General features: G+C 33.8%; 1 protein-coding gene across 1 annotated transcript in view; it reads left to right on the top strand.

Moving 5' to 3' along the window:
• The window catches only part of LOC149808330 (son of sevenless homolog 1-like), a 107,988-nt gene that overhangs the window by 12,195 nt on the left and 83,712 nt on the right, over positions 1 to 12,081 (top strand). The window contains exon 2 of the mRNA XM_089975882.1: positions 9,703 to 9,975. Within this exon, the coding sequence (XP_089832008.1) occupies positions 9,703 to 9,975 (273 nt within the window). The remainder of the gene's footprint in view (positions 1 to 9,702; positions 9,976 to 12,081) is intronic.

Below are 12,081 nucleotides of genomic sequence, written 5' to 3'. Positions count from 1 at the left end.
TAAAACTCATTTAGTAAAACTTTAACAATTTTACCACTGTTGTTTTGACTTAGATAATATATAGAAGTTGAAGTGTTTCTGTATCCTATATGTCAGCCACTACAGAGTTTATATAGTTCAAGTTCATCTGACTTTATGGCTGCTGATTGGTCACTGCATCAACCAATCCACTTCATACTTCTATTGACTTGGCAATTAAAGATAAGTAAGATAGAAAAAAATATTATAAAAGAGATAGAATAGCAAGAATTGATATAGTAGATTAGTTTCACAAAAGTAAAGCTTATGTAGATATGGATATAACTTTTATTTGTGTTCATTTAAATTTTAGGTGTTTTTTTTTTTCTTTTTTAAAGGAAACTCCTGATTAAGTATCACTTGAAATTACAGATTGATATTTTAGAATTTAAGTATGGTATTTACCTGTGCATGATGCACACTCAAATGCAAACAAAATAGATCTTGAACTTCAGCATACAGTAATGTTGCTGGTAGAAAAGTAATCAGAGGTTTGTAAACTGTTCTGTTCAAGAAGGTTAGGATTCAGGGACTATTTGAAAGGGATACAGGGACTGTTTGACAGGGATCCAGGGACTGTTTGAAGAAATTACAATTTCTCTAATTTGTAGATAGAAAGAACTGATTCACTTCATGATATTAGTTGAAAACAATTACCTTGTGATAGATGAAGAAACAATAGCATGGTTGGAAATAAAATCCCCCTCCCATTAAAATAAAGGGTCAGATCCATATACTGTTACGACTGATTCTTCAGGACTTACTGAAGTTGATATGTATTATTGGGCATAATCTTTGCTTATCTGTAAACATATTTATCCCATATCACCAGAGTTGGTGAAGTTCTTGATGTGAAAAGGGGACAGAATAAAAGGTATTTACTTGCTTCAGCAGCCAAAGCTTCTCAGTTGTCACTGTATCACTAAAGCAATGAAATGAACATAAGAAATTTATAAAGTCAAGCCTGTAGTAAGCAGCCACCATCTGGAAATAAAATGCTACATTTCCAATATTTACCTTCTAGTCAGGCAAGTAGGTCTATGGGGGGGGGGGAACTGGCAAAAAAATATTGTTTAGCTCAACTGAGGCCTTGTGAGCTTTTAATATGGCCCTACTTCTGTTGTGCATTGTCTGTCAACAGTTGTTTCCACATTGGAAACCATAGTACTGATCTGATTTTAATTAGACTTGGAATATGGCTTTTTATTATTAAAATGTATTTCAAATTTGATAATGAGTTACACACATTAAATAGGTGATCTTGCATCTGATTGGCTGTCCTTTTTTTCCACTCTAGAGGCATCATTAAAACCTTGGTTAAGTTCTGCAGTGAGCAAGATGTAGTGTAATACATGTACTAATGAGGTGATCTTGCATTTGATTGGCTGAGCATTTCACACTCTAGAAGCCATATTTCTGACTAGTTTTGGTATGTACCAATCAACAAGACATTTTGTGGTTTCAGTAAAGCATGTTAATGAGGTAATCTTGCATCTGATGGGCTGACCTTGTTATCACATACATGGTCAGATTTCTGATCCAGTTTTGATACAGCTTGGAATACTTGCTTGTATTGTCATGTTCTCAGAGTGAGATCCACACATACCCGGTACTTATGAGGTGATTTGCATATTTTGGGCTGAGCTTAGTACTGAAGTAAAGGCTTTACTTTTGATGTGACTTTGATTAAACTCATGCATAAATGATAGGGACAAGTTACATGCTAATTGCATGTTAATGAGGCAGTCATGCATCAGATTGGATAATAATAAGAACAACAGTAATAATAATAATAATAATAATAATAATAATAACATTATTTAAAGATGGTGACAGTTAACTGCATGGAATTAATCCTCCTTGTAGCTGTCTGTTATATGATGCATATTTACATTCAAAGTACATGTACAGTACATAGTTACAAATGCACACACACCATTGATAATAAGCTGTATTTACAAATGGACATAATAAACAGAAAATTTAAATGAACATGTTAGGTACATTGTGTATATACAGTACAAAAGTAGTGAGGCAACAAAGTGGAAGGTTAGTGAATTTATACTTGAAGTTTGCAGTGTGTGCAAGATTTGCAAATTGTTGTCAACTATCACCCCAAGGATTTTGTCATAGGTAACCATTTGTAGGCAAATTTCATTCAACTAAGATTCAGTATATTTTTTAATTTGCTTTCATTTGTTTGGTAGTAATTATTAATACTTTAGTCTTGTCTGTGTTTACTTTCATGCCATTTTCGATACTCCAGGAATGTATTCTCAGTGAAGCTGTCTGAATGAGACCTCTTGGTCTGATTCTAGTTGTTTGAAATCTGATTGTGGGGTATCATCTGCATATAAGTCAGTAGATGAAACACAGTTGCCTATTTTCAGTATTTATGAATATGAGAAAGATTAGTAGGTCTAGGATTGAACCCTGTGTTATTCCACATGTAATTGGTTCTTCTGTATAAAAACTGCTGAAAGAGCTTGATGGAAGCCATATTTCTAATCTGGTTTGGTTCAGATTTAAGTGTGGACTTAAATCATAAAGATCTTTGATGGGCTTCATTGATAACGAGCAAGTTCTGTGCATGTTTATGATGTTATCAACCATATGATTGGTTTAGTTTGCTATAATAATAATAATAATAATAATGACCTTATTTAAAGAGGGTAACACAATTAGCTAAAAACTAATCTACCTTGAGGCCCTCATACAAAGGAATTCATTTATTTAAGCTGCATCTCTGAAGCCACTGGATATATTGGGTTTGGAAGAAGGAAATAGAGTGGGCATTTCTAATCTCAGCTGGAATACTATTCCAGAGCAGAGTTCCAGAGTATTGGAAACTTTTTTTAAATAACTCCTTATTTGGTTTGGGAATTTTATACTGTTTGGTTGACATGGATCGCAGGTGGGGAGTATTACCAGGTAGCCTATACTGGAATAGTGATTGTAAATATTCAGGAGCACTATTCTGAGATATCCTGTACATTAATTTGGCTTTTCTCAAACAGATTCGGTCTTTAATAGGTAATATTTTTAACCTACCAGCTAAACTTTCCTTGCTTTCTTTCTGGATTGATATTAACCCAAATGCTCTTTTTTGAAGATGTGCCAGCTTTGCTATGTTTTTATCATCTGAATTACCCCATACTGTACTACAGTAGTCCAAATAGGGTTGTATGTAACTGTTATAAAATAGTTTCCTGTGCCTTTCAGGGAGAAAATGTCTTATCCTACTGAGAAGCCATAAACTTGAATTGACTTTTTTACTGGTATGTTTGATATGTTCAGTCCATGATAGGTTATTATCTACCAGAACACCAAGTAGCCTATCATGACAGACTATTTGCAGATTTGTATCCTTCCATGTCAGACATAGTTCATCACTATCAAGATTTGTCCTTCTTTGCTGTGTTGAGATAAGTAATATTTTAGTTTTACCAGTATTTACCACCATGCCATTACATGTGCACCAGTTTTCCAGTTTGTTTAGTGCATTCTGTAAAGAAATTTCGAGCTCATGCTTTGTGTTTTGGATGTCTGACAATGTTGTGTCATCTGCATAGAGATCTGTAGATGTTATTGAGTCTCTTAGTAAAAGTGGTAGGTCATTAATAAATAAAATGAATAGTAGTGGACCTACAATTGAGCCTTGTGGTACTCCATATCTAATTGTTTCAGGTTCAGACAGAACATTATTTATGTAAACATGTTGTGTTCTCTCATTTAAGTACAAAGTAAACCATCTAATTGTTCTTTCATCACACTGGTAGATTTTCAGTTTCATCAAAAGGATTTCATGATCCACCATGTCAAAAGCTTTCCTGAAATCTACAAATACAGTTCCTATTATTCTACCTTGGTCAAGTGCTTGAAGCCATTTATCAGTTAGGGAGATCAAGGCAGTCTCACAGGAATGGTTCTGTCTAAAGCCTGATTGATTAGGGTGTAACAGCAAGTGTTTGGTTAAATATGACATGAATGAGTCATGGACATGTTTTTCAATCAATTTTGACAAGTTTGGTAGTATTGAAATTGGTCAGTAGTTATCAGCATCATCCTTAGAACCAGATTTGTGAATAGGAGTTACTTTTGCAGTTTTCCATATTTTGGGGACAGATGAGGTTGCAATACTTAAATTAATTATGAATGTTATAATGAATTTAAGTATTGCAACCTCATCTATCACTGATTTGCTGATCAAAGTTGGAATAAGGGCTTTTATCATTCAGGTCTGGGGCATTTTTGAAAGTGACAAGGTCCATACAGTGAGATGATCTTGCATCTAATTAGCAGAGCTTTTTGCCATTCATGAAGCCATGTTTTTGATCTGGTTTTGATCAGATTGCAAGATTAGGGTTACATGTATGTGACTAAGATCTCACATGAGTTCCATAATGCCAGGGATCTGCACAAGCTAATGAGGTGATTCTGCATGTGATTGGTTGGGCTTACAGCTCCAGTCTTTATTCCTTATGCACTTTTGATCAAAATCTAGCACTTTTATTTATTGTGAGATTTTGATGAAACTTGTTAAATAGGTTAATATTATCAGGATCTTGGACAAGGTTGATTAAGAACAAGATCCAAACATATTAATGAGTTATTCTTGTATTTGATTTGCTCAGATTATTACCACTTGATCAGATTTGTGCTCCATAATAAGCCTCTATTATCATTGTCATAGGTTCAGTAATAAGCGAAATCCGCTCATGTTAATGAGATACCTTGCATTAGATTAGCCAAGCTTGTTATCTTTCTTGATTTAGAGACCATGTTTCTGATGTAGTTTGTATAAAACTTTGTGAGTTTTATATTGTCAAGATTTTGGATGACTTTAACAGCAATATATTTTGCATAATAAGTATGTCTTTGTCTTGAGAACAAATTTTATTGGAATATGGTATTTAAAAAAAGGTAAAATCAGTATTGTAAAGTTTGAGAGATAGTTTATGTTGGATGAGTTCTCATGATATTCTGTATGCCAGCTTAGTGACATGGACAGCTATTATGTCAGGCATCTGAGTACTATAAGGCCCACTTATATCTATTGTTATTTATTTCACCTGTTAAAAAAAACCTGAAATATAGTAATCAGGTAAGCCTGATGTTGTCATGGAGGCATCAGCTAAATGTTTAAGTTCTAGTGCAATCCCATAACACTAAAACTACTTGTAGGAAACTTGCAGTATATATATTGCTTAGCAATTATTATTTGTTTTACTTGCAGTGGTGAGGTAAAAATACAACCTCAGATATCTGCATGTTTGTGTATAATTCAGTATACATTAACTATGAAGTTGACTTTTATCTCAGAAAGATTGCACAAGTAGACATTTCACTTCTTTTCAAAGGAGTATTGATTACTTCTGGGTCATGCCCCTACGATATGGGGCTGAGCCCCAGGATCATAACTTGAAAACTTTTGATTCCCCATATTGTGATCATTATCTTATATTTCTTAAAGCTCACAATGGATTTTTTGTTCATATTTTGGTTGATTCATTATGAAGCTATGACAGTTCATTCTACAACAGGCTGACTTGCCCCTTTGACCTTGGGGGTGGATGTCCCAGTTGTAGAAATTTTGTGTCAAAGTTTTGATTGAAGTTTTTTCTTTCTTTGTTTTCTTGTATTTCCTAATTGCCGTGATTGATTTTTTTCCATACTTTTGGATGCATCTTTGTCATCTTATACATTTGATCTTGGATATGAGTTCACATGCTTTACAGCAGTGCTTTAATCTTGGGCTTAAATTGCAGCCCTTGAACTTGTTTGGGACCAAACTGATGATGATATTTCACTAATGCTCTAACTTACCATAATTACTTTGTGGTAGACATGAATGTGGGTTTCTATTTTAAAAGATTTTAAATAGTATCATACCTGGAATTTTATTCATTCTTTATGTGTGATCTTGTATAGCTGTGTAATTTGATTCACCTGGATGAGAGAGAAATAAAATATAACATTTGCACTAGGAAGTAAAGTGTGGCAAACTTTCACCATCTTACCACAGTTATGAATTTCTCTTCCTAAATAAGAAGGATTACTTGTGAAATGTTGGAATATTTAACGTGTTCAAAATTTGATGTTTTTACATAGCTGTGGTTTCGAGCTATCCAAAGTTGCTTAAATTTGTGTAGGCTGGTGTGCATTGATTTGTGCTACTCTTACCATCAGTACTTGCTTAATAGATGAGACCAACTGCAAAATGCACAGATCTAGATCTGCTGTCACATAATGTGCTGGCAGATTTGGGTCTATGCAGCTTGTTAGGACTTATCAGTAGAACTAACAACAAAGACACTGATCTGCAGGCACATTATGCTATGGCAGATCTGAATCTTTGTTTTTTGCAGTTGGACTTGACTTACAAGTGAGTATGGACAGTAGTTGAATATTTGTTCCGAAGTAAGTGTGATTGTATAGAACTATTATAAAAATGTATTCTGTCACTAACTGTCCATAAAATAATAGCTTTCATAATGATTCAGAAGATCATAAACCCTTCTTATCACATGCACAAATAGAAAGATGTATTGAGGACTGATTTTGTACAATATTACATAGTTATTGAAATCACATCAGTTTTCCACAGCAGAAATTCAGCCTAGCCAGTCTATGGTGGGTTGTAAAATCGCTAAAGATCTTGTATACTTTTTGTTGACTGTTATTGGAGTTAATAAAGTTGTATAACTATTTTTGTTTTTCATTATTGAATAAGAGACAGAAGTTGCAGCTGCAACTATTTACATCCAGTGTCTTCCAGAGTTGATAGTATCACAGTACACATAGGAACCACATCTATTTACATCTAGTCTTTCCAGAGTTCATTGCATTACAATACACCTAGGTACCATATCTGTTGAATCCAGTTGTCCAGAGTAGATAGTTTAAAAAATACACCTAGTAACAACATTTATTTACATCCAGTGTCTTCCAGAGTTCATAGTATTAAAATACACCTGGGAACCACATCTATTTACATCCAGTCTCTTCCAGAGTTGATAGTACTAAAATACACCTAGGAACCACATATATTTGCATTCAATCTCTTCCAGAGTTCATAGTATTAAAATACACCGGGGAACCACATATATTTACATTCAGTCTCTTCCAGAGTTGATAGTACTAAAATACACCTTGGAACCACATCTATTTGCATTCAGTCTCTTCTAGAGTTCATTGCATTACACTACACGTAGGAACCACATCTTTTGACATTCAGTCTATTCCAGAGTTCACAGCATTACACTACACCTAGGAACCACATCTTTTGACATTGTCTCTTCCAGAGTTCACAGCATTACACTACACCTTGATAAAAAGTGACCTCATATTGATCACATCATATTGAGTTATGCCATAAGCATTGATTTAACAAATTTCATTAAATTAATAAGCATAGTATTCAGATGTCAAAGTAACACGTTTTCATTTCATTTTAGTTCATGAATATTGACTTCACATAGAACTATATAAGGCAGAGAAAAAGTTTAAAATCTAGGCTGTGCCAGGCAGTATTTGGATACAAAATTTAAAGAAAAAAATGTGTGGGTTGATTCACACATTCTTTTTTAAAATTTAGTGACAAAATCGTTTCCCATCTTTTTTGTGTGCATAGAAATGTAATATAACAGGTCATCATCTGCTCGACTAAATGGTATGTCCAGTAAAAACAAAATCTGATTAATTTAAAAAGTACATGTCAAATAAATTAAAAATGCAATGAAACCTGTCGATAACAGACACTTAAAGGACCAAAGAATTGTCTTTTGTGGACATGCGTCATATAAAGGTCATTTGGTTCAGTACATATAGATGATTTAAGTCCAGAAGAGTTGTTCTTTACGAGCATGTATATTGCATATGGAGTTAAATTGTATTAGTAAAGATAGGAAAAGTGGTTGAGAACTGTTGTCCTTGATGAGCAAGTGTCCTATATGTGGAACTGGAACTTTGACTGTACAGTGTAGCACATTGATAGGTCCTTCAAGCTTGCTTTCTAAGGTTTTTTAGGCTTCCTTTGGCAGCCAGAAATGAGCCCTGTCTCTATCACATATTTTGAAACCTTGCAGAGAAAAAAAAAATATCGTCAATTTACTGCAGTTTATGTGGCAAAAGTACTGGAGGGTGGACATGGGTTGTTTTTTTTTCAGTTGGCTTTGAATGCTGCACAAATAGAGTATCAGCACCATGCCTTTAATGTGCATTTTTTTTAAAGATCCAGATAGGAAAATAGAGCACAACATCAAGATATAATTGTCACTTTTTGCATCATTCGTCTATCATTCTGCCTGTCCATCTGTTCTGACTTCTTGTAACCAGCACTGTAACCCTTATTTATAATTTGTTTTTAATGTAGCCATGCCTATTAAATCTTTCTTCTTTTTGGGTCCAGTATTAACAGAGTTGTTTCCCTTTTCCCATCAATAATGCATCCCCACTACAACAAATGCTATGAATCTGCACAGCTCAGGAACCATAAAACCTATTCAAATGAAATTAGTGTATACATGGTCTCATACCTTGCTTACTAGAAAACATGATAGATTTACCAAACAACATGATTCAAATTTAACTTTGTAAATCAATTATTTTATTTACTTGGTTTTGTTTGTTTATCAATATATACCAGTACATTGTTTTATTCATTTAATGTGTTTAATTTAAACTGATATTTTTGTTCACATTGAAAACAAGTTGTACCTGCTATTCCTTGACATTTGTGCTAGCAAAATGTGTATAAAACTTATTTATGGTAGAAATCTTGCCAACATATGATGAGGTAGATTCAAAGTATCCCTGTTTTCAATTCATGTACATCTATGCCTATGTGGAGGCAAAACACTATTATTTTTTTTTGTGCATATATATAATGCTATGTAAAATTTGTTGTGATTTCACAACTTATGTAATGGCATGGAACTCCTACACCTATCAATATAGACTTAAAACCATTGGATATGATGGGACATAGGGGTGGGACACTTTTGCATGTATTATTGTGATTTTAAAGATAACTGAGAAATGCCTGGGGTTAATACTGCCTTTCTCAAAACATCTAACTATTAATTGTACTCTTTTTTTTTTTAATACATGAAAACGGAAAGAATTCAGTGTTTCATGTGGAAACGACATTTTTGGAGAATTTACAGGCTTCCAGAAAGAGCATTTTGTGAGACTCCTCATTTATCCTTTGAATATCTCATTTAAATTTGCCTATTGAAAGTATTTTAACTTTCAAGACTTTATTGTTGTTGTACAGTATGGAAATATTTTGTTGCTCCTATTTAGAATCCTAGCATCGCTGTCAGTTGAGATTAATTATGTATCATTAAATCCCAGTTATTCCAACATTTAGTTATGTACTGTCTGTTAGGTGTGATTGCATTGTGTATGTATTCCCATTTTTAAGCAAATTTTTGTTTTGTGAACAAATTTTACGTAGACCTTGAGACTTGTTATAAAACTGATTCCACTGAAGTTAGTAAATTGTAATTAATAAATGTCTTACCCATATCTGCCACCATAAACCTATCACTCCATAAAAGAGGTATTGAAGTATTAACCATTATTTTGTAAAAATTCATTTTTACAGAGGCAGTGATTATTAGTCCAAGTGAAGATGTCTTAATTATAGTAATTCATTCCTTTCTCTTTTTTTATCTGCAGGTTCACCATCAGACCCATCCATCTCTTTCTGCCAAAGAGGATGCTTTAGAATACATTGAGACCCTGATACTTCAGCTGCTGGCAACATTGTGTGCATGCGAACCACACACAGTCCCAGATGTAGAGGAGAGGGTGCAGAAAACCTTCCCTGACCCCATTGACAAGTGGGCAATACGTGATGCTCAAGGGGCTATTGAGAAGGTGGACAATAGAAATAAGAAACACTCGCCACTTGTTCTACCTGTGGAGAAAATCCATCCACTGCTTGTTAAGGTAAATATTTACCAGCTTTCCCTAATCATCACATCCCTTAATCCATTTTTTCCTTTATAAACATTTGCCCCCTCTAATTTATATACCTTCACAGTTGACCTTTCACCACTTGCTGATCATGCTAATCAAATAACCAATCAGCGACCATAATTAGACACATTCCTAACATTCTTTACATCCATCATTAGCGAATTAGTATTGTAAATATTTTAAAATTTTGAAGGGGTTCATCAATTTTTCCATTGATGATGATAAAAAGATGGGGACTTTGTAATGCTGATAGCTGATATTCCAGATTGTTGAAATGGAGGAGTTAGATTTATTCCTTTCCTGAAACCTAAACAGAACTTGGATGCAGTGAAAGGGCAGTGCATTGCAGTAAATATTGCAAAAGTTTGGAAAAATCTGTAGAAAGTGCAAAATGATGTTGAAAAATGAACAATAAGTCAAAGTTTCAGATAAATTTAATTTCATTTAAATTTCTTGAAGTGAAAATGATTTGGAAAAAATCCTTAAAATGTTGAGGACTCCAAGCTGCTTGAGAAGGGTCTTCTTGTCTCAAGCCAAAGCAACTTTAATATGCTCAGGATGAGCTGATACAGGCATTTTTCCATCTTACATATTAAATCATAATTCCAGTGTGAAAATAAATTGTGCAGGTCTTAATGCTAGTATCAGTATTTTCCAGTATTATGACCACCATATGAGATCATATTTGTAATTAGAAGAAGTCTGTTCTTTGAAATAATTAGGGTGTTGAAGGATTTTTGATGTATTCGAGCATGAAAATGACAGGGGTTGTTGTGGTTGGCGGTGAGACCAAGAACACATCATAGCACTTGGAATACAGTTCAAACATGGATGTAATCTGCTGTGATTGTTTTTTCTCTTAGACTGTAAAAGACATGTAATCCTATCAAGCTTTCCATGTCATTAATTTGCATAGTTGATGTTTTCTCTCCCTCTCTCTCTCTCTCCCTTTTGGGGTATTTCCCTACCTCACTAGGTTTCAGCTCACGTGTCAAAACATTGATGCTATTGAGATTCCCACTTTATAACCATTCATGCATATTAACTGGGCATGAAAAGTCAGAGATCTAATCTTGGAGATGACATTGACCTCAGGGACCATCCATACCCTTTGGGAATTAGCCCGTGGGTACTAACTAAGAAACTTTTAATATGCCAAACCAATGGGTATTAGCCCCAGGGTAATAACTAGGAAACTTTTTATATGCCAAGCCAGTAACCATGTATACTCTTACTTGTTGTGAAAAGACAAATTTATTTTTGCCACAGACATTGGTGCCATGGTCCATCCTTACCCCCAGTGGGCTTGGTGGTGGGGTCATATCTGGTAGGTTGTTGAGATCCATATATACACTTACTATGCATAAAAAAACATATATAGACATACCTTTTATGGGCAAGAAAACTATTTGGTAGCACCATATTTAAATAAGTGTTTCATTTGGATTTTGTTTTGTGTAAATGGAACTTCATGGATCAGTAGGAAAGGTAAAAACAAACACTATATATTGACAAAGAGGTCAGATCAGGTATACTGAATATATAATTTATTTGGCAACATTTTTTTTAAACTAAAGGAATTAAATCTTAATTGACATCCATTACCAGTTATTTTCAAAGTCAAACAAATGATTTGAAACACACACTCACAAACACACACGAATAAACAAACAACAAATGCCGATAAATGTGTGACTAGTTTTCGATATTCTTATTAAGGTCAATATATTTTGAAAAAAAGGAATGTCGTCGTTATAAACAATTACATTACTATCATAATGACATGCATTACCAGAACAATCTCATATGTATGTTGCGATATGAAACAAAAACAAATTTCTAATGAAAGCTGAATCAGTGAAATAAAAATGCAGAGACAAACAGTCACATGTACAATTATATATTTATATTCCTTTAGTGAATTTTTTTATAAAATTGTATATAATGACTTAGTATCGAAACCAGTAACTTTCTTAATCAGCGTGTTCATTTGTCCATGCACTGTATCAATTGGAATGAAAAAAGTCATGTAAAGAGTGATTATTTGTATTCTCATGTATTGAAACATTAGAGAAG

The sequence above is a fragment of the Sinohyriopsis cumingii genome, chromosome 1 (genome assembly GCF_028554795.1).
Source record: "Sinohyriopsis cumingii isolate HCF-2022 chromosome 1, ASM2855479v2, whole genome shotgun sequence".
Taxonomy (NCBI): Eukaryota; Metazoa; Mollusca; class Bivalvia; order Unionida; family Unionidae; genus Sinohyriopsis; species Sinohyriopsis cumingii.
The sequence above is the reverse complement of the archived record's forward strand: the minus strand, read 5'-3'. Positions and strand labels throughout refer to the sequence as shown.